The sequence below is a fragment of the Melanotaenia boesemani genome, chromosome 14, assembly GCF_017639745.1.
Source record: "Melanotaenia boesemani isolate fMelBoe1 chromosome 14, fMelBoe1.pri, whole genome shotgun sequence".
In the NCBI taxonomy this organism is placed as follows: Eukaryota; Metazoa; Chordata; class Actinopteri; order Atheriniformes; family Melanotaeniidae; genus Melanotaenia; species Melanotaenia boesemani.
Window position 1 is genome coordinate 11,838,884 of NC_055695.1, and position 26,768 is coordinate 11,865,651.

The following is a 26,768-nucleotide window of genomic DNA, read 5'->3' on the forward strand; positions in this document are numbered from 1 at the left end:
TGACAAGAAGATGGACAGACCATAATGGAGCGTAACAGAGAAGGTGCTTTGGATTTCTCATCACTGTGAGCACTTGAAGTTTCTCTAAAGTGATGCAATACATGAAATAAAGTTCATACATCAAAAGGTATCAGACTCATAGGTTTGGTATAAATCAAGATTACTAGCACGGCAGCAGCATAAGCGAGGCAGGGCCACACAGCTGACATGAAGCAACATCAAGAAACTGAAATGAAACAAAAGGAGAGTCACTTTCAAACACAGCTGGGTATTCTATATTGAGAATGTTAAATTAGAAGGTCACAGTCCTCCGTCTTGCCACAGTAACCATGGTTAGTGGCATGAGGAAGAAAAATAAATCATGACATCATGACAAATAGAGCAAAAAACATAAAATGTGAGACCGCTGTAGGGTTTTGCCATTTCCATGCCTTTAAGCCAATGTATAATGTTGAAGTCAATCATCTTCCTGTATACAGAAAGCAGAAATCATCAACAATAACAGAGACAGAATAACAAAAATGCCCCAGGCTTCACTTTTACTAATGCGAAATTTATGCAAACGCATACACATGCCAATGATGATGCAGATTTAAGAAGCTCTAAAGCTAATGGAGATCAGTAAGAACTAAAAGAAAATTATATACATACAGGATAATGCAGACGCTGCATGCAAGGTCACAGAACTATTCAATATGCTTGGACACAAAAAAACGGTCAATGCTTTTTTTTCCCCCTCCTCTCTTTTTTTTGTGTCTGACTTTGTGTATGTGAGCGCGAGAGAGGAAGACAGAGGGTCTCTTAGGCTCTATTGAGAATGTGTCACCCTGCTTCCAAACATTCAAGCACTGCTTCCAATGATGCATAATAAGGCGTGGGGGTGGAGAGTGGGAGAGAGAGCTGTCACTGGTTAAACCCACAATGAACACATGCCAGGAAAAAAGACCGAAAGGAGGACAGATCTGATCCAAACCAATAATACAAAAAGAAAAAAAAAAAAGAAAAACTTGATTGATCTAAACTCATTTCTACCAGTGGAATTTACTCTTCTGCTCTACATTTTCTCCTTTACAAATCATCTTTAAACTCGGACTTGAGATCTCTGCAAAGCAGACCAAATTGCTCAACTTGAATTTGCATCTCAATGCATCCTGAGACACTTTTAAAGCTGCACAAGAAACTGCACTTCATCAGCTTCTTATTTTGTTTTACTTCAAACACACTAATAATCCCCTCATCATAATTCCAAGAGGAAGATTTTTTTAGCTTCGTTTTTAGCAGATAAACAGAAGAGGAAGTGTTTACTCCCCCCTCACCTTGCCATTGATTTCTTCACCATTTCCTCACCCTTTAATCTCCCCCCTCAGCTCCTTCATTTTGACAGCATCAGTCCAGCGCGATAATGACGCATGCTGCAGGTAAAAGTTTTACATTAGTAACGTTTTTATCCTCTAAACATAGCTTCAGAATATGCGCATGATTTTGTGTCATGTTGGTCTCTATTTTTTTTTTTTTCTCTGATAACCAGTTTTGCTAAGCAGTAGCTATTATCATCAAAGTGTCTCACCTCATCCCAGAATCCTGCAATGAATGACAAGCTAAATCCCCTCAAGGTAAGAGACACCTTCACAGGCTTAGGAGCTGGTAAGGCATGTGCACGAAAGAGATATGTTGAGTGTGTAATAAACATTAACAGCTTCATTCAAAAGCAAGATGGAGCAAAGATGACAAAGACAGAGAGAAACTGCATGCAGCAGGTAACAGCTGGTTTCATCAGTCCATTAAAGAAATGTCAATCTGTCAGTCAAAACCTGCATCACTTTTACCTAAAAGGTTTATGCACATGTAAACACAACAGTGAAAGAGTGAGGAGAGCGCACAAGCAAAACATCAATTCAAGACTGAACACTACATTGAGTGATGGGTAAAGGTTTTCTTTTTTAAACATGAAACGGACAACTGCCATGTTGTACTGAGTATTATTAAGTATTAGCCATACAAGTGCTTTATAGTGTTGTAAACATGAGGGAGGAGGACAGATGAAAACGTTGCTTTCAAAGCTTATGGAAGATCTGGTACAGTAAAGGAATCACACATCTTCTTTCTTATGTGGATTATTTTCAATTCATGGTGACTAGTAAGATTATAATTTTTTAAAAAAAGTAGTTTGATAAATAAGAAACATCAGCACTGTAAGATACCACATCAGTGCAGCTAATGGGGAATGATTTCTTTCATTTTCATTTCCCCTGAATAAATAATCTGCATCGGAAACAAAACTAAAACCATACTAGTGTCCTTCTGTAAAGTTTCTCTTGCTGTGATTAGTATTTTTTCTGGTTAATAGGCCAAAACTATTTCAAGCTGTTGACTCAGTAACTGATCTGTCTGTAAATGTGAAAGTAAGAAAAAAATACCTTAAAAAAGCCCCTCTTTCGTCAGGATAAATCTAAAAATCACAGATATTAAATTTTTGATGACATGCAACAGTCAAAAGCAAACATAGCTGCAGTGCATTTGACAAACTGATATTTTAACTTGCATCCATAAATATTTCAGCTATATCAATAATTTTTCAAAAATACTGACAACAATTCTTTGGTATATAAGCTTAAACTGTACAGCAGCTTAAGAACGATGTTTTAGAATTAATTTACTTCAGCAAAAATTATCTAAAGTTACACGTTCTTTTGTTAGGACAAGAACACAAGGAGTTACTGACATATATCTGGGATTATTGTTTTTTATTTTAATGGAAAAAGAGGGCTACAAAAAAATTATGTAAAAGCACCTTCTGTCAAGTGTACAAATTGTCACAAGTAAATGTATGATGGAATAACAACTCAAATCACGTTTTAATTGTTTTTTCATTTATTTGAGATAAACACTGTGACTGGTTTTAATCACAACATTTAGACAAATAAATGACACAACATTCCAACTCCAAACTATCCTGATGACACCAATATTAGGAGCCATAACCCAGGTACAGTTGGCCTTTTCTTCATGATTCAGAAATATTCATCTGAAGTCTTATTCTGCCATTTATTTTGGAGACCTTTTGTTTTTCTGATACCTATAAAGCCTTCTTTCATTTGTTTTCTGTCAGCAGGTGTTGGGCCAGAAAATCTTGTTTCACAGACAAAGAAACAGTTGATACCGGCACGCACAAACATACAAGCACAGCTCCAAATCTGCTACACCACCAACAACAATTTCACCAAACTGATTTCCTGTTTCGCCGTCGCAGCTGGGGGGAAATTTCCTGTTTTATTTGACATGAGACAATAAAACAAGGGTGGGATGTAATGATTCCAGCAGAACAAACTAGCAGTTTGTTCTAGAGACCGATCGAGAGGAGAGAGAAAACAAGACAAGACGGGGAATGGTAGATAAAACAAAAGGTTTACAGAGTGAAAACAATAACAACAAAGTATGGAAGAAATTAGAGTGAAAAAGTGAAAATATTACTCTCAGAGTCAGGCCGAACTCACTTTGCTCCACTTTTTAAGTTCAATGTTTCAAACTTTCTAACATACTGCACTCAGGGGCGCTATCTTACTTTCAGCCCAGCAGATTGGAATTAGCAGCCATGTTTTATTCATCAGTATTCTTACGTGTCATTTCATATGCCGCTCTTTGACTACACGTATCAGGCCACAGAGCACAAGGTGAAAAACAGGATTACAGCAAATGTAAATAATAAAATGGAAACCATTTGGTTAATCTGAGTTGGGGATTAATACTATGACACGCTGTCAGACTCAGCTGGATTGAGGAGGGGCCATAATGACTGAGCAGCACAGCAACCAGCCAGCGCAGAGCTAAATATGCACATAAACCCGCAGCGGAAATAGGATTGTAGTGTTATCTGAGTTTGACTTTGAACAATAAGTCACTTTGCAGCAGCGTAAGCAAACACAACCAGGTAATCTGTTGAAAACGCCAAGCTAATTCTGACAGAAGAGACACAAGGGAGGGTGTGTGTACTCTATACATAGAGGACGAGAGATAATGAAAAACAGAAAAGAAAGAACAAAAATTAAACTGTAAAAAAAGTCACTTTTCCGGTATGTCCCCCACCCACACACACATCCTTCAGCTCACTGATGCCTCCTCAAACTTTTGTTCACTTCTTCCCTCTTAGTTTAGTGTTTTCTCCAATTCACCTTGAATAACTGCAAACATCCGTTATTCTTCTGTCATGCGTCAGGCAGAAGCTGCTCACTGTCAGACTTTTTCTTCCTTATATTGAAGTCAATAACATGTTTTTATAAAACACACTCTGAAAGACAAGCAGCATCATTCTAGAACTATGTGAGATACAAAGTTGCCACGTGGGTGTGATATTCAACTTCTACTTTAGTATCACTCACATTCTCAAATATTTTAATAGATATGTGTGTTTGGTGTGTGTCTGTAGAAACTCCAGAGGTAAACTTACAGGCTTTCCAATCTCATCCATCCTTTCTCTGACACACACTTGTAACCATGCTAATTTTCCACCTTCTGAGGCCCTCACTAATTTCTGCCCTTCCTGTCAATGCAAAGTCACTACTGCAGATGCTCATAAAGACATACAGTCTAAAAGACAGAGAGGTTTAAAAACAGAAAAAGGAAGATGGGAACAAGCTGAGGTGTTGGCCAAGAAATGAGCAAGAGAGACAAACAGATGGTGACAGAGAGAGAGAGAAATAGAGTCAGCGCAAATGCCTCAGGTCAGGACTGACCTCAGCTGAAATTACCCCGCTGCTGTTGTGCTCCGCTGCACCCAACACCTATTCACTACACCAGGTCTTGTCAGCTTGTAGAGTATGGAGCATTATCCGACAAAGGTGGGAACCAGGCACGTTTTGGGACTGTCATCTATCAAGGCACCAAAGACAATATATATATATATATATATATATATATATATATATATATATATATATATATATATATATATATATATATATATATATATATACAGCATGTACTATTCAATTCTTACATAAGTACATCTTTATGTGGGAGGATGCATCTGAGATCCGGACTGATTCCTTTAGTTTCAAATGTTTTGTTTTGTTTTGTTTTTTTTCTGAACACTTATGTTAATATCATCCAAAAAGACTTGATCACAGGAAGTGAATCTGTTCATTTCTTTGTATAAATAAGACTTTTTTTGTCATGCTCTGACAAAGGCAAAAATGTTTTGATATGACCGGAATAAAGTGGTGAAATTGACAAGTCATGCCAAACTTGTCCTGGAGTTCTGCTGTTACTGATCTACTTTTGCACATCTATAATTAATGCAGCCTACATAGCAATGCTCAAATTAAAGCAGATTTCATTTTGAGAGTTAGATAAAAGCAGCCAGCAAATTTAATTTATGTTGTATTGGAAGCCTACTTCTGAGATGATGTTTTCATATTTGACACACATCACTCAACCCTACACAGAACCGTCAACCCTGTCAAACGTGTCTTTGTACGGCCTTCACATGTAGCTTCAGAACAGACAGAATTTCTCTCTACCCAACTTTGAAAAGTTTCCTCTGCAGCCAACATCCAACACCTTCAACAGCTCTTCTTGTCTTCGCTTCCTCTCACATATCTTGGTCACATCATTTGTAAGGGAAGGTGTTAACGTGGGTCACTGAAGAAAGGAACAAAAGTGTGAAGTTTGCTTCAATCTTCTCAACATTTGCCAAACCTTAAAAACTGTTGATCAAACTCATGAAAATTGGATGAAAGGTGTCAGAGAAAAACAGTATAGATGGTGGCAAGTTCATCGCCAGTGACCTGCATGAAGTCACTGGTTTGTGAAATGAAACAGACTCACAAACACTCCAGTAGAGATCCACAGTCACAGAGCACAGCAGTGGGTCTTTTTATCAGGAGACTAGAAGACTGCAACTGTACACCCACCATGTACACACACACACACACACTTACAATGTCCTTAGCCTAATAAAGAAAACCAGATGATGGCACAACATGTCATTGAGACACTGTTTTCATTAGATAAATGTGTATGTGTAGCCTTAAGAGGTGTGCTGGATGGAGCACAACGTGATGATGTTTAATGCATTTAAACCTGTGTGTGTGTCAGTTTGAAATGCAGCAGCCGGGTGTTTGTGTGTAATTTATTAGGCTACTGGTCCCTTTGACCTCACATTCTCATTAAATGCCTGACCCCAGCTGTAAGAGAGGGCGGTGTGTGTGTGTCTGTGTCAGCAGGTGACCGAAATGTGTGTTTGTGAGTCTATCAGTACAATGCCTTTCATGCCTGGAGCGCCTCTCTGCTCGTTCTTATTACACTATTATGTGTGTGTGTGAGAAACAGGCTGATCTCATACACACCCGTGGCAGCAGCGTGTAATATGTTGTGATGTCTCCTCTATGGAAAGCTGGTCTCAGATTGCGAAGGAGACGCTCTCCTTCCCAGACCTGCTCAGACTCATTGTCCTGCTGCCACATGGGCACACAAACACGTAGGAAACTTTCTCCCACCCTCATTCTGTTTCCATCCACCTGCTTGTAACCTCCTTTAAAACACTTTGTTTTCTGGCTTCATTAACGAGGTTCATAATTTAAGAGTCTCAATGAAATGTTTAAGATAGTATAAATCATGATTTAGTGGTTGAAAGTTGTTTTTCAGTGGGCCATGAACATCATTTTTGACTTTAGTGATGGATAACTTATAGGTCAAGTTTTTAAAGTCACATATTTTTAATAAAACCAGACAATACTTACAAAGCTGCATGACCAAGGCCATTTGGAGCAGAATACTTTACAGCAATGTGAGAGAGGGATAACAACTGAAAGCCAATGTGAGGTTCAGATATGCAGTGATTTTACACTGGCACTTTGGATTAGGCATGTTTAAATCCACTTAAATCCGCTGTAAAAATTATAAGGGCCTTTTTTTCTCTCCTGTTCTGGATTCCACAACTAAAGTGGGTCATACACAACTTTACACTGATGTAAGACCGTGTATGCGTACATACATATATACTTTGCTCACAACAACAAAAGCACATACATGTTCAGAAACCAGTCATCTCCACTTTACCGTCTCCCAGGGCAACAAGAGCAGAATAAACCAAGAGGCATGTTGAGAATGAAGTAAGGCAGAGAGGAGGAGAGGAGCAACAGGAGAAAAAAAAAAAAAGAGGGAATCAAAGAGAAGAGTGACAAGCACAAAAAGACATCTCAACCTACCAAGATTTATTTTAATACAGCTGCTGGGAGAAGGATGCCATAAGGTTAATCTCTGTGGTGAGAGACAGGCATGTGTTTATATGGTTGATATGACTGCTGGACTGACATGGTTGTATAACAGAGCCCTGTGTGTTGCTATGAATGCCATTGTTTAATAGTTTAATCACTTTTGATAAGAAATTTAAACAAAATGATTGACCTTTAACTTGCTTGATTTGCAGTGATCAATCGGTGAAATAATGCTGTGCTGTGTGTTCGAAAAAAATGGAGAAAAAACAAAAAAGAAATTTTTCTTTGGAGACAATCACAGCAAGAAAACCTCAGGGACTAAACAGGTGTTTTTTTTTTTAACATTATTCCATTTCATTTGTAAATCTGTTTGACAACTCAACTAACTCAGCACCATTCTTTAACTGCAGGAGCATTTTCTTTCCTTTGTTAGTTGCTTAACCAGCAGGACAAAGAGTATACAAATCTAATCAACAAATAAACAGTTTAAAGCTAAAAGCAGACCACTGCACAATCTTGCAATTTGGTCTAAAGGCCAACCAATTCATTGATATGCCCGAATTATCTGCACTAAAAGGACATTTCATAAACTATGGCAGCATCTGCCATTGCTGCCAGTCACATACGCACAAGTTTTATTTAAGGGCCCTTTATCATCAAGCTAAAGACGTGCGTCAAGTGTTATCAGACCATCAAGCTTAGCAACCAGACATAAAGGTCTATACAATCTAAATATAATTCTCAGCCACACTTCATTTACATCAACATGTATTTTATTTTATTTCCTTGTTATATTACTTTTCCTCTGATGAAGCTTCTTTACATTTCTGTTACTCCCACGAGATATGAATGTCATTTTAGGTTTGACTTAAAATGGACTAGACCAAGGTATCAAATACTCATCACGAGCCAGTGTCATGCAGGTTAGGGATAACACACCTGACTCAATAAAGATATATATAATTTCCAACATTGTTGCAAGGGGTTGAGGACCAGATCAGTCGATTAGCACATCATCAGCTTTGTTTCTGCTCCATACTACTGTCATTTTATTATCCATTAGAAATTCACCATCAGACACCTCTTATCTAGTCCGTGTGTTCACTACTTCATCTCTACTCTATACCACCCTCTTCCCCTCAGTCAAATCGGTCTAATCTTTCCTCCGCCTCCCTCTACTCCTCAACCACCTCCCCGTTTCTGCAGAGCTCTTGCTGGTGATATTTGGTTTAGGGAGGGAGCACAGTGGCAGTGCTGGCATCTGTTCGAAGGGCTGGCACGCTGCCAGCCACTGAGCATCACTCCAGCAACGAGCGTCATGCTGCTGGATTTATCTCCAACCAACCTGTCAGCTGATGCTCTTTGTGGGCGTAAGACGAGTGGCCATAACCTTTTTGGCTTTGGCACTGCCAAAGTGCTAATAAGAGATTTAAAAATTGGGAAAGAAAGCTCTTTAATGGGAGCTACAATGCAGGGGGAATGAGACAGCTTTTCAGGGAAAGTCACTTTCAACACTGACAAAAAGAAAAGCGCATAAAGCAGGTAGGAATGAAGAGAGGGAGCAAGGGATGGAAGAGAGTAAAAAGGCACAGCAAGAGAGGGTAAAGTAGGAGGAGGCAGGCAGGAGAAGAGATTGAGAGAGCAACAGATAGCCCAAGAGGAAAGCACACCCACAAAAGAAGTTGACATGATATGCAGGGAAGAGAGAGAGGAAAGAAAAAAATGTACAGAACACATTTCTATCAAGAAAAGGTGGCTCGACTACAAGAGCAGTCTGACCTTGTGGCTTAAGTAGCATTTCCCAATTCTCTTCTAGCAACACGTACACAAAACAAAGCAAACTACAAAATAAACTCAAATTCCATTTCTCATCAAGTATTTCCTACTAAATCTCCAATATTCCCAATAAATCTCTGGAGTCAAGGAGAAGCGACTGTAAATGTCATGACATGCTTGCAGGGAACATGGCAAGCATGTGAGAATCATGTGCTTGGTGTGCTGGTCCCCAAGATAAGTGATGAATCCATTTGTCCCTAATACAGCCATTCCCACAATTACTACCATGACAAATTAATGAGAACACTATGATTACCCAGCTGGTTGTCCATACAATTACATGATGGGATTCAGGGACAGCTCTATCAGAATTATATACGCCTGGTATTCTTTATGAGTGAAGCAAACTCTGATATTAAGTTTTATTCTATGTCTACTTTAGGAATTTAAAGGTCTGTTACTACAAAAAACAACAACCTGCAGCTGCATATTCATCCTAGAAATCCCAAAAAGCAGCCAATCAGTGTTGAGTCACATCTACGAAATTGCATCAGAGCAGCCTGCATTACTCAGCATTAAATATTATGATGATATTATGCAACTCGATTGCCGTTTCTCAGCTATGACTCAGTCTATAAAACTGTTGCTTAACTGTATTTTCAAAATCTTATCAGACAGTAGAGCAGCTGTCTCACTGATAACAGATGCTACTTCTATTTTTACAGGAACAAAAAGGTAATAATATAAATAATAATACAACATGGACCAGATTAGTTAATGCCACAGCTCTGCTTAAATCAGAGGTTTGCTGTGGAAATGAAATTAGAAACATTCCAGTGGCCGTGTGACTTTGATCCAGGATCAGCAGTTTCTGCACTGGTGTCTGTGGACTAACAACTGAGAAAGAGACTCCAAAGGGCCCCAAAGCAAAATGATAAGGAGCTTATTCTCAGTCCTTGTTCATTTACTGAGAAGTTTTAGAGTTAATGCAAACAGCTATATATGGCACACACTGATATGTCAGCCAAATAACAGATCATATCCAACAGCGTATGTTCCAGTTTAAAAATCCTTAAATGTAAAAACATCAGTCTAAAACCTTATTAGACACCTGTCTGTAAAATACATTCCAAGTCGGAGAAGCAAGCAAAGGCATCAAACCTTGTAAAAGAAAAACTCTAGGGCTACTTACGACAGTTTTCTTCATCGCTGCTGTCTGAGCAGTCATCATCATCATCACATCTCCAAAGGCTTGGGATGCACCGTCCATTGTTGCACTGAAACTGTCCGGTTTCACACTCAGACTCCGTATGAGTTCCTGCATTGTCAAAGAAGAACTAAGTGTCAGTGATCTTTTTGGTTCATTGAGTGATTACAATATGAACATAAAAAGATTTTGAATAGGCCATTAGATTAGTAGAAATACACCATAAAAGTAGGCTTGGTGACGTTAAACTGTAACTAAAACTTCAGGAAGTAAATTGACCAACTGCACGTGAACTATTTAAGCTTTTGTTGTATATTACAGTGAAGGTGTAAATTGGGAAACTGCTGGTAGATGCTCTTAATGACTAAATAATTGACTCTCCTCCCGTGTAAAATATAATTTGTGATACAGCAATATGCCCGTGACTGCCATCGCCTGTTGTTTCATTATGCTGCCTTCAGTGCGACAGTGACTGCCTTCCACCAGTGACCTGCTGGCACTTAAACATTCACATCTGTTTATGCGGAACTATTTGACAGTAATCTAGATGCACATGCAAAAACATTAAAAGCAGACCAGTACAGCCAACATTTTGGGATCATATCATGTCACCGGTCTTTATCCCCCAGCTACCGTTACAGTATCTGCTACCGCGTGTGCCACGCTGTCTTCTGCTCATTGTCACCCGTGTCACCTGTACTTGCATTACAAAGCGCGGACTCGTGTGGCGATCGTGGTTTGAACCGTGTCACCCACGTAATGACAGAAGTCTTTCTCAGGCATTGTAGCACTTCCCTGATAAAGATGTAGACCACATTGACAGACAAGGCAGCGATCTCCAGAGCGTTGCTGTGTGTCCGCGCAGCGATGCAGATTCTCCTCATCTCCGAGACAAGTGTCTTACCTTTAGCGTAGTGGAGCTCCACGAGTAATAGGTGTAAAAGCACGAGCTTTCCGACTTCGGTCCACATCGTTAGATCCTTGGGGAGGGTCAGCGGTTGTGTGTGTTCATGCAAGTGAAAAACCACTGAATGGTCTCCAGTCTCTCACTTGCCCCGCGTTCCTCTCTCCGCCTCTGCTCGGCAGTGTGATCAGCCTGGCTCGCTGCCTTCTCTTCCTCTGCCTCGGCTGCTATTTGAATCAGTGACGCTTATGGGCGGGATGGCTTGTGAGGGTGCCTACGGGTTACAAGAGGGAGTTAAAAGAAAAAAAAAAGTTTCCTAACTGTAGAAACCGCGTCTGCAGAAACAGCCAAGTCACGCTTCTATTACGTGGCACTCGGAGTTTCAGAAAATCAGAAAGGAAACAGGAAACAGTTGTTTGGATTAGACTTGGTCATCAAGGTAGAAAGAACTAAAGATGCCATATGCCTTAAAATAACAAATGCAACTTAAAATAGCGGTTACATCTCACTAGTTGATAATAATAATAATAATAATAATATTAATAATAATAATGAAAAGTCTGCATGCTGTGAGTCTCCCCCAAATCAACCAAACCCTGGCCAAGAAATTGGTTGTTTGTTGTATTTTATTATTATTATTATTATTATTATTATTAATATTATTATTATTTCTGTTCTCTTTGTCCTCATTATGCTAAAAGGATTTCGATTTGCCCTGCAATTTCCATATAATAATATGAGAACAACTTTTACAGCCCATGTATTCATATGTGTTATCTGGTCTGTGTTATAGAATATTACTGTTACTGTTACTAACATTAGAAATCCCCAATCCTATAATATACAGGTACTTGTCATAAAATTAGAATGTCATGAAAATGTTGATTTATTCAGTAATTCCATTCAAAACGTGAAACTTGTGTAATATAGACTTTCATTCCTCACAGACTGACATATTTCAAATGTTTATTTCTTTTAATTTTGATTATTATAACTGACAACTAATGAAAAGCCCAAATTCAATATCCCAGAGAATTAGAATATTACTTAAGACTGATACAAAAAAAGGATTTCTAGAAATGTTGGCCAACTGAAAAGTATGAACATGAAAAGTATGAACATGTACAACACTCAGTACTTAGTTGGGGTTCCTTTAGCCTGAATTACTGCAGCAATGCGGCGTGGCATGGAGTCCATCAGTCTGTGGCAATGCTCAGGTGTTATGAGAGCCCAGGTTGTTCTGATAGTGGCCTTCAGCTCTTCTGCATTGTTGGGTCTGGCTTATCGCATCTTCCTCTTCACAATACCCCACAGATTTTCTATGGCGTTAAGGTCAGGCGAGTTTGCTGGCCAATTAAGAACAGGAATAGCATGGTCCTTAAACCAGGTACTGGAGGCTTTGGCACTGTGTGCAGGTGCCAAGTCCTGTTGGAAAGGTGAGACGTTTCTGACGCTGTCTCTTGTTCAAGAGTGGCTTGACACAAGGAATGCGACAGCTGAAACCCACGTCTTGCATATGTCTGTGCATGGTGGTTCCCGAAGCACTGACTCCAGCTGCAGTCCACTCTTTTTCAATCTCCCCCACATTTTTGAATGGGTTTCGTTTCACAATCCTCTCCAGGGTGCGGTTATCCCTATTGCTTGTACACTTTTTTCTACCACATCTTTTCCTTCCCTTTGCCTCTCTATTAATGTGCTTGGGCACAGAGCTCGGTGAACAGCCAGCCTCTTTAGCAATGACCTTTTGTGTCTCGCCCTCCTTCTGCATGGTGTCAATGGTCGACTTTTGGACAACTGTCAGGTCAGCAGTCTTCCCCATGATTGTGTAGCCAACAGAACTATACTGAGAGACCATTTTAAAGCATTTGCAGGTGTTTTGAGTTAATTAGCTGATTAGAGTGTAGCACCAGGTGTCTTCAGTATTGAACCTTTCCACAATATTTTAATTTTCTGAGATTCTCATTATGGGCTTTTCATTAGTTGTCAGTTATAATCAGCAGTCATAATCATATGTCATTCTGTGAGGAATGAATGTCTACATTATGCAAGTTTCACTTTTTGAATGGAATTACTGAAATAAATCAACTTTTTCACGATGTTCTAATTTTATAATTATATCAACAGCAGGGAACGGCTTGGAAAATTTTTGGAGGCCAAGCAGCAGGTGCGCAGAGTGGGAAAAGGTGGCACACATACAAGTATGACATAAAGAAAGGGGGGAGGTAAGATTTTAGGAAACATTAAATAATTATTACATAACTGATTATGGTCATCTGAAGCAAAAAGTAAAGCAAAATTTGAAAACAGCTTATACATTTTTTAAAATGATTTTTATCACAGTTTAATTTGGATGATCCTGCATAGCTTTAATCACAACAGCACAAAGGCACCTAGGCACTTCCTGTCTCATTCTCTAGCACCTCATTATAATTCTTTGATTAAACAAAATAAACTATGAGGGAAAGGAGAGACGGAGCATAATCAGATATGTTTCATCCACTTTTACATTGAAGTGCTTCAAGACGTATCGACTTTTTATACTTTCAAATAAATTTGATTAATTTTTTTTAGATTCTATCTTTTAAAGGAAGCTTTTTAACTAGTTGATTAATTATAATTGCATTTCTTTAAATGAAAATAGTTCATAAGCACAACGTGTCACACTCTTTGTGAAAACCTGTTGACCCCCTAACTTTAGCTATCCTAATCCTAGTGGAAGCTAATGACCATCATATAACAGAACAGACCTGGAGCATACACAGACATCTCTACACAGAGACTTATTTGCAGTGAAGTGACCATGGATAGAGAAAGGGAAAGAATGAAAACTAGAATTTAAATTGAATGAAAAGTGTGCGTAATGAACAGAAGAGGCAGCTCTGTGCTACTGTGCTACAGTATGCAGCTAGTGCTCAGTTTTGATTAGCTGCAGTTCAGCACAGCTCATGTGCATGAAATAACTTTAACACATGAATCAACACATGAATAATGAATAAAACTACAGTATAAATAGAGAAAAAACATAATTCTGGCATCTAATACATTATTCAATAAAAGGAAAGAAGTGTGAATGAAACATTAAAAGGCTATCACGGTTGAGGGAAATGGTCAAAATAAGCTTTTGCATAACTTTCACCTTAACTAAGTGTGTGTGTCTTGTGAAAACTTCTCTAATAAAATGTTTAACTGCTGAGTGTATTTAGAGTCTACTATTATACTTCCGTATATATGTGAACATCTGCCGCCCCATCCTTTGAGGCACTTGTTGTGCACATTGTGTTTTGTGTATGCACAATAAGCATGAAGGATTACACCATGCGTGCTGCACCTCCAGTGCAGCCTTGCAGTCGGGATGAGCTAACAGTTGAATTAGAGCAGAAGAGCAAGAGTTTTCTGCCCAGACATAAAAATCAGCTGCCAGGAGCAACATCTAGAAAAATGCAGACTTGCTTTCAAATAATTCAGTGGATAAGAGCATCAGATGCAAACATTTACTATACTCTAAAGTGACTCTAAAAAGCAGTTAAAGGTTTCTAGTTTAAGACGAAAGAAGATAAAAATAGATGGATTGCAAATGATGCAACATATTATGGGGCTAGGTGTTATGATAAATATGGAGATAAATAAAGAACAGCCATTTTAATGCTTTCACTGCAGATTTTCTGTGGTTCACCTGGGAGAACTATGTGAGAACATAAATGTTGAGGTCTTTCCAAACAGACACGTTAAACTATATCCGGCCAGATCCTTAGCAAATTGTCTGGATAATGTCCAATATCTATGAATAAAAGCAAGCTATTGGCTAGAGAATTCACAGAAAGCAAGTGTAAGCTGATGATGTTTGCTGCATCCACTTTGCTTTCCACTCTTTTGTTGATACCACAGATACAAAGAAATACATCTAATATTGATTTGAAAACAAAAGTTATTATAATGGATAAGCCAGGAGCCATGTCCTCCAATCTGAGTGTTCAGTAAAACAAATACAGTTTCTGCAGCTCTTTGCATCATGTCCTCCCTCCTCATTTTCTCAATAATTACAGATAGCATCCTGTTGTCTAATAGCTGTATCAAAACAGGGCCTGTGCTCAATAGATGAATTAGATTCTTAGAGCATTTTGTGAAACAATTTGTCTGTTTGGCTACTTAACATAAAGTCAAGTTGATTATTTATCTGCTTTACTTCTTTTGTAGACACTTTATAACACATAATGTGATTCAAAGCAGCCATATTCTATAATTCTTTTAAAGATAATGGGCCATGAGCAAATGTGTTTGGTTATTTTTCTCCTCAGGAGCTGGTAGAGTACAAATTTAAAAACTGGCTGAGGATTGAATGGCCTTGTGGAACAAAAAACAAATAAATAAATAAACTATTAGATTTAAAGTCCTAACTTAAATCTGCTGTAACATTTTTTAATTATCCAGTAGATATTTTTTTTTGCTGTGAAGGGATTAAAACAAAATTAATTACATAGGAGTTTACTGTTAAAAAAAAAAAGAAAATTGCTACTCCACAGGGGTAAACAGTGATTAATGAAAGCATTTTTCCTATTATACATGCAGCACATGCTACCTACAGAAATGGAGAAAACTCTCAGCATGACAAACATAGTTGATTTTATCAGTTAGGAAAAAATTGTTCTGGCAGTTCAACAAAAATATGGAGCATGTTCAGCAGGGTGGACATGTGTGCAGCTCGCCAATACAGTTGATTGTCTGAGTCAGAGCAGCAGGGCAGTCCCACTGCAGTCCCTTGCTGTCATCGTGTTTCTACACTCACATTCAACTGTTTCATATTTTACCCTTGAGGTCATTGCTGAAATTTGTTCATCTTTCATCCCTGCACACACAGCAGGAGCTAACTCTTTCATTCATCTTTGCCGTAGGACAGTGAGTGAGTCTGACTGAGACCTTCAGACCTTTAAGATGATTACTTTCCTCTTCTGTCTCTTTATCTTTCTCTCAGCCGCTCTTTGTCCGTTACTGCTCAAACCATGCTTGCTTTCCTCTCCTCTTCCTCTGTATTTTAATCTCCATCTCTGTCTTTTCTTCTGTCATTCTCCCTTTTTCCCCATCATCCTTTTCTCTTTTCCTTCTCCAATCGTTTTGTCTGTCTTTCTATCTGCCTCTCTCTCTCTTTCTCCCCCACACCCACTCTCTGGCCTGAGACAGATTGTGCTGTCAGGGGAAAGAAACAAAGCCGGTGGTCAGCAAATCTTCTGTCTTTCCAGTGGAGCGTCACTCTGTGTGTGTGTGTGTGTGTGTGTGGTATGTCTTTGTGACTCACTAGTGAATACAAGACAGGAGAGTTATCTACTTTCCTGCCAGAGCTTGTGACCCCAAAACTGTGCGAGGTCTGGTCAATAGCTGGCCAGGGGCCTGCTGCACACAGAAAAGTTTTTAAAAAATCTGAATGTCATTCCATCATCAAGCAATATCATAATGATGATAGAACAGGAGGTTTGGGAAGTCTATTTAACTTCATTATAAATGATTCATCAGTTATTACAAAACATTTTAGTATTCAAGGCCCTTTTTTCATATATTTACTTATAAAATGTTCTAACTCATATCATTTAACAAACTTGATTGACATATACTGACCAGTTAAAAAAAACTATTGGAGGCTGTTGTGAAGCTATTGTTTGCATCTCATGACCCTCAGCTGCTATTACCCCTCCCTTTAGGAAGTATGACTGTATGCTGGAGAATTTGTCACAGATTTCATGGCTCTTTGAGTTTGCTTTGGTTTCCCACTGTCATCCCCAAACATGTGATTTTCTTCTCAGTCACACTGAACCTGCTATTGCAGGGCAGAAAAAGTATGTGTTGAGCTGCCAGGATGAGCATATCCTCTCCGCCAGGCCACAGCTGGAGCTGTCAAAACTGGCATTTCAATCTAAGAGGTTGGCAGCTGTGTGCATGCACAGATGAGAGAAAAGAAATAGTGAATTGAAAAGTAATTATATTTACCCCCCCTCCCCCTCCTTTATTTTTTTAAAAAAGCAATGCCATTGAAAAAGTGATGCCAAATTTTAAAACAGATGCCACAGACTCAGTAAGGATTTTGCTTTCAGGCCTTTTTAAGAATGGACAATTATGACATGACAATGTTTTTTTTTATTATTCTATCATTTCTGTGACTAAATGAAGTAGAATATTTGTGTGAAGATGATTAATTTGGCAGATTTATTGAATCCAATAGCTGCATTAGTTGCCAAAACAGTTAGTAGTTTTTTTTCTTTTGGCAGCATGTCTGCTTTCATGTATTATAGCCAGAATATTCTTTTTGTTGATTTGTTAGGAATTAAGGAAGAGTATTATTCCAAAACATTGTTCCTTTCCTGGTTTATAAATTCATTTCAGCCACTGTTAATGTCGCTAGAATATCAAATAATCTCTCATATCAACAATTTCTTAAAAAATAAATACACAAATGAATCTAAAGTAGCTAAAATAAACCAAACTGGTGGGAGCCAGTTGGCAGGTAAAAGCCAGCGTGATAAAGAAACATGAACACCTGGTGGGAAGTACTGCATCAGTTTTATGTGAAGCTCGCTGCTTTGTTGATAGTGTGTGAAAGCATCTTTTAGCACAAATGTCTATGATGTGGACAGAGGAGAGAAAACACAATTTAGATTTTTTTTTTTTTTTCTACCAAACTGTCATTTACTTGCGTACACAAACACTACACACACAGCCCAGTTGCATGAAAAAATTTAAGAGACGGCAACCTAATTAAAAACATATATGTATGAATACATCACAAAAGACTGAAAGGTTTTAAAGAGTTTTATTTTACAACTAAAGAGAATGTTTAGATTGGATTGCTGGGTCAAAATGACTCTGCAGTTTGAACAAAAGGCAGTCCAACAGTAGGGGAAGCAAGTTTGACCTAAGCTGTTGAATTTGGAATGGCTGGAGACACGATGGCTTTTACTGAAGGAAAGCAGAATTGGTGATGTCATGAATGGGTGACGGAGTGAGACTCCAAACTTGAGCTGGTACAAAGGTAATCCACAAACTGTATCCAATCTGTGATCCAAAAGCATAATAGGGTGCCAGAAAAATAAACAATGATCCAGACTTACAAAACTTGGTTGAGGGCAAGTCAAGAAAGCAAGGCTGAACAAGCAGGCAAAGGTCTTCAACATGAAGGCAGAGATCCAAACTATAACCAAGAGACAAAGCAGAGGCAGAAGTCTATGGTGTAAAAAACAAGGTCAGAAACTCCAACACTCAGTGGCTGTGGAAGGATGCTGGCTGAGCAACGGGCAACAATCTGGTACTGGAGGAGTGACATGAGGAGACTAAGATGCAAGGGAGAACAGGTGAGTATCAGAGAATGGTTTCAAGACACAGATGGGTCTAATTACGAGCTGTGGCAAACATAGTAGATCAATAACAATGAGACACAATGAGTTAAAAACAAGGAAATTAACAACATTTCAAAGTGAAGAGTGAAGACACAAGTGGTCAGGACAGTAAGCCTCCATTTCCCAGTCAGGTGCACAGCACCATCTAACCCTTCCTAAATCAACATTTTGGAAGGATTGGTGGATGGTGTTTTTTTTGCCTATTAAATATGAAGCGACAGTCAAAACGTGATGTTTGCAGTAATACTGTGACAGTGTTTTACAGGACTATTGTTTTTCTGGAACATTAAGTCAACACAGATGTTACTCAAAATGTCCCAAATACAGCAAAACAAGTTGGAAGTACAGGAAAATGCTCCACCGTACATTTCATGGATCATATGACATGACTGATACCAAATAGTTTTGTATGGGTTTTTTTTTTATTGTTGTTTATGTTGTTTTTTTATTTGTATTTCTGCTTAATCTACCTTTAAAGGCAACAAGAACCCATGGTTTCTTGATATTCACTTACTGCTGATCATGCAGACAATCTCCACTGCAGAACAGAGTATGGCATTAGAAGGACACTATCACACTATACTGGAACTCATATCTCACCACATAAACCCAGCCATACATAATTCAAAAGCAGAATTTTTCTCATGCTCTAGTAATCTGGTTAAATAATTTGGGATTACATTGCCTCAGCTGCACACCAGTAAGGGGATCAGCCCTCTGCCCATGAAATGCCCTCTGTTGTATGGTACAAAGGGCATCTCAGTCGCCCATGTATTTGCAGTTTGGATAATCTCCCACTGGCTTTAGTGCTAAAAGCAGGCATGGTTTCATATCTGGGAAGCTTTGTTAACAGCTAATAGGGCTGTTTACTCCACCCCCCTGGCTGAGCTGTGACTTTGAGCTAGACGATTTAATCTGAAGCAGTCGTGCTATGATGCAAACATGCTGGTTGTAAAGAAAAATCTTTTAATTTCTTTTGGATTTTAATCTAAAGCTAGCTCACGTCTTATTTATAAGGTTTATTTATGTAATGTACTGAATGAAAATAAAGATTTTGTGGCAAGAAAAATATGTCCTTCTATCTTTGGAGCATCTAAGCCAATTTCACACTCAGGCTCTTGACAGTTTGAATTAAATACAGACTAGTTTCCTTCTTTCTGTTGTCCATGTGCCAAATGCCTCTTTGAGACTAGTGTAGTTCTCTCCCTCTGCTGCAATCAGTATTCTTCCAACATAACCTTTTCCACTGGGTCCCAACTTATACATGAGGGTAAAGAGTGAGTGGCATTGCTATTTAGATTAGACTTTCTGTAGATGAATATAGAGACTTGAAAAAGGAGAGATGTAACCAAGAGCCAGACGTAAGATAGGAGAAGAGAGAAGAGGGAGGAGCCATTAGACAAGGCGGACAGAGGTGAAGGTGAAAGAAGACAAAGAAGCCAGAAAGAGGAGACCCAGTCTGCCCCTTTCCCTCTGGGTCCTCACTCACGTTTTCCCAAGGGAGGAAAGAAAGAGAGATGAAGAGGGAGGTAAAAAGAGAGGTCGTATCATTAGGGCGAGCAGAGGTTAAAGATCACAGAAGCAGTGAACCTTAAGAGGAGAGGAGAGGAGAGGAGAGGAGAGGAGAGGAGAGGAGAGGAGAGGCGAGGCCAGGGATCAGTCAAATGTTCTTTCAGCTATAGCAGGATTAACAAATAAAGATTTGTACATCCTCATATCCTCTCTAACAGGAATTAGGACTCTTAATCTGAGCAGTACAACATCAGATTGAATATTCAAAAGAAGTAATTCAAAATTTTGCTGAAGTAGTCCACAGATATTACTCCTGCTTACTAAGCACTCACCACCATTTCCACCAATTTTTAAGTATTGTTTATTAGTGCAACTCCTTGTAAACAAGTAGTTTCTTTTTCTGTCTTTAACTGTGCTAAATAAATTTTCTGATTTGCAAATGACAAAACCAACTTTTAGAAATAGGAATCAAGGAGTTAAGTATTTACTGTTTTAAACTTTTGACTTGTGTTTAGGTTGTAACTTTAATAAAGTTGAATCTGCATGATAGTTTTACAAACCTTTCTTTATTCACCTCTAGAAAAAATATATCCTCACCATCATGTGGCCTGTAACTGTAGGATTCAGGTGTTTATCCACTGAGTGAGGTCTTATTTTTGTTGAACTGAACCTTGCTTTGTCAGCACTGCTGACTCTGTCTCACCTTCTCTATTATTTCCCACAGGGCTAAATATGAAAATCTTCTCATCTAAATGCAAATCATAAACGTAATTTCCAATTATTCTCCTAATGCACTGTGTCTAATTTCCATGTATGAAGATCAAACTGTTTCCATCCAAACAGGTCTGGTGTGTAATTTAATACTTCATTTTCCCTCTTTCAGGTTTCTTATAGATTGTGGGGAAAATATTGGTATTGATATTTTGCTTGCTCAAGTATGCTCGTTAGCAATTTTGAGAAATCCTAAATGCTGAAAATTGCCTGTAAAATATCATAATCTTTTTACCCATGTGGCTGAACATCAATGTACAAAAAAACAAACAACAACAAAAAAAAAAACAGAGCAAAAACTTACTGGGGGAAATAATTAAGAAGTGCAATATTGCTGAAACTGAGCACACACTTTTTCATGCTTTAAGGAAATAGAAGTGATTGTGTGTATATTTATGTGTTGATTCATCTCTCCATTGTGTTTTGGTGTGTTTTAACAAGAAGTAACAGGAGGTGAACATGCAGCAGAGGTCATAGGTCATGACACAACGGATATGCGATGCATGTTCCCGAACAAAAACACCAGAGACGTCCAATTATTTGCTTCTCAGCAGGGATTTAACTGGGGAGCTCCAGCAGTGTTAATGAAGTGAGATGGAAAGTAGGCTGCAGAGATGACCTGGCTTGTGTTCAGAGAAGCATTTAAATGGAATTAGGAACAACGGGATAAAGATGGAAAATTGAGATCAGGCTTAATCCTTCTGTCCAAGTAGTAAATGGCATAAGAAGAGAAGCAATAAACAAGAAAGTAATATCCCTTACCCGTCTACAGAGTGGAAAACTGGCACCAGATACAAACCCTTACAGTATAATTGACATTTAAATATTTCTTTTTATCTCTTCCAAATGAGACTGAGAGTTTCTCAAAATAATTAATTGTAAATATTGGCATTTGAGATTATCATAATCTCTTAGTAAACAAGGTGGTTCCTGTTGTTTGATGTTATCGCTGACATCAAAGCAAGCTGAACACAGCCTGGCTTGACAGTACAGATGGTACTAAATGACAGATACGAGGAAGTCACTTTAATTTTGGCCAAGTCCAAATTAAAACAGCTTATTTCAATCTATGTAATGTATATTTATGCTAGCATTAAAAACAAAAAAGAAACAAACTGATCCATATTGATTATGTGTTCAACAAGTAATCATGTTTGCCAGATTAAGAGAATCTCTATTATGATAATTCAAATTTCAGACTTAACATTGATTACTCTCAGTTCCTCAGTGTTCTGTCCTGATGGTACAACTTCACCCAAATTACATCTTGTCCAATTCAGTATGTTACTAGGTTGTTTTCCAGGGATCCACCACCATCTACCACCAGATGACTCAAAACTCCAAGCTGGAGGGAGGTCAGACGCCCACCTGCACAGCGCTCCACCAGGATCTGCTCCAGCTTCACTCTCCCCATCTATGGAATCTGAGTCTGAGCCAAACTTTGCTCCAGATTTAAAAAAAAAAAAAAAAAAAATCATTGTTGAAGTCTCTTCTAGTTGAATCTTTAGTGTGTTTGGCTCAGAGAACGAGAAAGTTATAATATTTATTTTAATAAAGGGGAAGGGAGGACTATCAATTTTGGCATTTAGTTAATTTTCCTTCTCAGATTTGAAGATTCAATGGTTAAATTAATATACTTTTGCATCATACATCATATAGGTATGTATCATATTTACAAGATAACTATCATGTCTCTATTTTCTACAAGGACTGCTATAAAGAATATGAACTCACCAACACCAGGCCTGTTTTGCTAAATTAGTGAGGTGAAAATATGACCTTAATCTAGCACCTGCTATCCAATGATAATAACCCATTAGTAATTAAAAAACACATGCTTATCCAAAATTTTGTCTTTCTCTTTTAATGTCTCACATGCTTCTCTTTGAATGCTTGCAGTGGAGGCTGGCTTACAGTTGAGTTTTTACTCTAAAAAACTATGAGACCAAGCTGATTTTAGTGAATGATGATATAGTGGTTTAGAACAGTTGAAGTTGGCTGCTCAGATGAAAAATGAGAGAATAATAAATGCAGGAGGTGGTCTGGGAAAGTAAATTGTGGATGGTCTCTGGGTGAATACTCACCAGAGTAAAAGACTGACCGGCTGACTCAGCTAATATATATAAAAGTGAATGATGTCACTTAGCAGGGTTTGGCAGGTGTCTGCGTGCAACATAGTCACATAGCAATTTGTCAACCTGTCTGGAAATGTAATATATTGGTTTGTGGCCCTGTACACAGATTTTGTGTGTGTGAACACACAAAACACCTGAATATTTTGGACAGGTTTAAGAGGAGAGAAAAAAAACCTTAATTTTAGATGGAAAAGGGGTTGGTCCAAGTCTCACAACTGTGATCCAGAAGTTAATTTTACCACTACATCATTAACATAGTGCACACTTCATATTTTAAGTAAGTCATGCTGGGTTTCATGAAAACAATGCACAATTTATGTCCATCTGTATGAACAGAATGATTTCATTTGTGCCTTATTTTTAATTTACCATGTTTATGTGTTTCCTTGTCTTTGATCCGATGGATTAATAAGGTAGACACAACTGCTTAATGGAAAGACAAGGATATTGGGTGTTAGAAGTTATCTTTTTTGTGATACAATTCTGATATAACAAGTAAAACGAATTCAACAAGAAAAGATTATGTTGTTTCAGTTGATGCTTGAGAAACCTGAGAAGCTGAGAAATGGGAGGCGGGAGAGTGCAATGAAGCACTGGCAACTCTCATGGGCTTCTCCACATGGGGGAGTTTGCTATATGCTTGTTGCGATATTGCTCACAAACAACCTCTCTGGGGGATTAAGTGTACAGACTTAGATGTGAGAATGGGGATCGAGTCTGTTCTTCTGCTGAGTCCCTCCTGCGCTTTAAGATAGGGGTCAGCTTAGACCACCACGTGTTGGCAACACAGTGCCTAAGCCCAACAAGAAGCGATTAAAATAGGTCAAGTGAAGCTTTGTGAAGATGCTTGTTGTCAACCTCTAAACCTAGACTGAAAGCCTTAAAGAAAGGAAACTGGTGGGAAAAGAGCCCCCACTTGTTTGCTGCAGTCAAAAGCAGTTTTGCTTTTTGAATCCGAGGAAATAAAACCTCAACAGACTGATACTCACAGTGTAGAAAGAGAACAAGCATTTCATGATATCCTAATTTTGTTCAGCAACATATGTATGTCTTTTTTATGTTAATATCAAAAATCAAACATATTGACTTGTCATTGCATTACAAACAATTTAAAGAAAAGAATTAATTGATTGCATTTAGGTGGTTAAATATAAGCTGCATAATACAAACACACATCTGCTCCTAAACAAAGCTGTATAACTCCCTTTACCCTTGATCCCAGCCCAAAAACCATTACCAAATGTCTACAACAACTATTGGTCTGGACCAAATGGACCAAAGAAAAAGGGACATATTTTGTCTGGATCCCCACACGACAGCAGTGCTGTTTGTTTCATTACACTGGCTCCCAGTGCGACTGGCTAACTTTGCAAAAAATTGCAACCATATGGTGTTTGCACAGTACAGTGAATCCAAAAACAAATTGAGTATGGCTAAGGTGCTGGGAAAGCTGCTACCTGCTTGTGCTTCCCATCATAAATGAGACTAATATTTACTACATTTACAAAAAACAACCTGGTGCTTGTTTACTCTACCAGCTCTTCATCAACTCAAAACATCAGCAAGGGTTCATAAATACTGTAATTACAGCATACATTGCCTGATTTCTTGATAATGATTAGTGGGTAAGAGTGAAAACTTTTTAAAAGCAGTATTTTACTGACATGTTATTGAACAAAGTAAAAGTATATTTTCTTTTCTTATAATAGAACCAACATATCTGTTTCCTTAGTGTTTTATTAGATAAATCTGAACATTGACCAGTGCTAGATTTATTTAACTGGCCTTTTCATTTTAAAATAAAAATGAAAATATGTCAAGCAAATCAAACTGTATCAGATTATACTGAATCAGACCAAATTGAATTTCACCTTATTGTTTGTATAAAAATGTATTGTCCTTGCACTATATACTTTGTGTATCCTAATATGTGTTGGAACATTTTATAATTTAGATATATACTGACCAGATCTACAGTAAACGCAAAAAAAAAAAAAAAAAAAAAAAAATTTAATTAAATTAAAAAATAATAAAAAAAAAAATCCATTCTGTGTGTCAACCTAACCAAAGAGAAACTGAAAATGAAAGAGAAAATTTTCTACAAACACAAAATAGTTGTTGAAGTATAAGCCAGTCAATAATCAGACTCTGGTCTCCAGGACTTTATTGTTTATTGTGTTACTGTAGAATTATTTTCTCCATCACATGAAAGCTACTTTTTGACAGTTCTGAATTGTTTTCATGGTTTTAAAAATGGTTTCTTTGGTGTCAGGATGTAATATCAACACCTGAGTGTCTCAACCATAGAACCATTTAAAGAGGAGGTCCTTAATTCATTTACATGCTTCTACTATAAAAGTTCATGAAAGATGAAAAGGCTAAATGAGCTAACTACATTGCTAAGTTGATTAAAAAGATAAAATTGTGTAAACATGTTAAAATTTCACCTTGACCTCAGGTTTTGGTAGCTTTTACAGAGGTGTTTACTCAGTTTATCACACTAGTGGAAATGGTCGATCTCCTATACTTGAGGGGCTTTCCTACTATAGCTTAAGGACACATACTCCTTACCAGTGTGCCTGCAGGTTCTCAGAACTAAAAAAGTGTTGGGTTTTGGTTGGAGAAAGTTAGTTATTACCCATTTTTAATAAGTGTCTACGGACAATTATTAATACTCCCTTGTAATTGGTCAGTTTGGGATTACATGTTGCCAGATATGAGAGGTTGATCAAATTATTTCTTTGTTTTTTTCCACAAGCTAACAAAGACACTGAACCATACTGGATGTCATTGTTGTTTTAAAACAGGAAATACAAACCGGAACTGAAATGAACCGTCAAAAGAACTCTGACCTTGTGAGTTTAAGGGCGATACCACCCATGCTGCCACCTTCAGATTAGGAGGAGAAACTGCAACACAACACTAAAACTATATGTAGCCTACCCCCTACTCTTGAGTGTGAGAGCAAACTCACCAGCAACCACTACACTGTAACTGACCCCACGCAGACGCCGCACGAGTATATATCCAGCTTTAGTGTAAGTGTGACTGTATGTGTGTGTGTGTGTGTGTGTGTGTGTGCAGGTCACAAGATGGCTAAATTAGTCTAATTAGTCTGTCTAAACTAATTAAAGACCAATAAAAATGGTTTTGAGTGTTGGAATTCCAAGGTGCCAGGTTAGATGAAAGAGTTGTTAGTTTGGCATGTGAGTGCAATTCTCAAACATAATTTGTCTAAAATTATCTTATTCATCCGACAACACAAACGTCACTTAAAAACCATAAACTGCAAATAGTTTACAGTCAAGCTTCAGCGATGCTATGCTAAAGCTAATGTTAATACTAACTAGCCAAAGCTCAGGATGTGTCTTTGTTAAACAGTCTTTGGAAAACAGTTGAAGGAAAGAGGAGCTGAAAAGGGCTCCATTATCCAGCTAAATCCAATTTTGTCCACTTGGGTCACTGTTATGTTGAGTTGGGTGATCTTTAGAAGGAGACTGGTTGCTTCTTCTCAGCTGAAGAGGTTAGCAGTCAGGCTAACCAAGCATCTCTCTTGGAGGAAAGTTTTCCTTTGTTTAAGAATATTATAGATTATGGATTGCTGCTACAAAATAGAACAGAAGGAAGGGAGGTGCTACCTTGATCCTCCAGGGTCAAAGCAAGGAGTGGTGTGACCTGGTCGAGGGTCTGGCCAGAAGTTTCAGGGGAGTCCTGGGGGGCTTGTTCTGAAGTTGGGGGAAGTTGGTGGGAGTGACAAAGGATATTTGTTTTCTTTAACAGTACAAGTGTCAGTATTTAATCCACAAATAAATTTTTGGTTCTGTGGTGTCCCAAGAAAAGAAAGAGAGATTTTAACATGGCCTTTTATTC

The 26,768-nt window shown here is 38.2% G+C and overlaps 1 protein-coding gene across 3 annotated transcripts in view; it reads right to left on the reverse strand.

Annotated features, from left to right (window-relative positions):
• lrp8 (low density lipoprotein receptor-related protein 8, apolipoprotein e receptor) overlaps positions 1–11,297 on the reverse strand; it is a 151,403-nt gene extending 140,106 nt beyond the window's left edge. For all 3 annotated transcript variants that reach the window (XM_042006301.1, XM_042006300.1, XM_042006298.1), the window contains exons 1-2: positions 11,102–11,297; positions 10,183–10,308 (exon numbers count right to left, since the gene is read on the reverse strand). In XM_042006301.1, coding sequence (XP_041862235.1) covers positions 10,183–10,308; positions 11,102–11,168 — 193 coding nt within the window. In that variant the 5' untranslated portion in view covers positions 11,169–11,297. The remainder of the gene's footprint in view (positions 1–10,182; positions 10,309–11,101) is intronic.
• Positions 11,298–26,768: the final 15,471 nt, after the last annotated feature.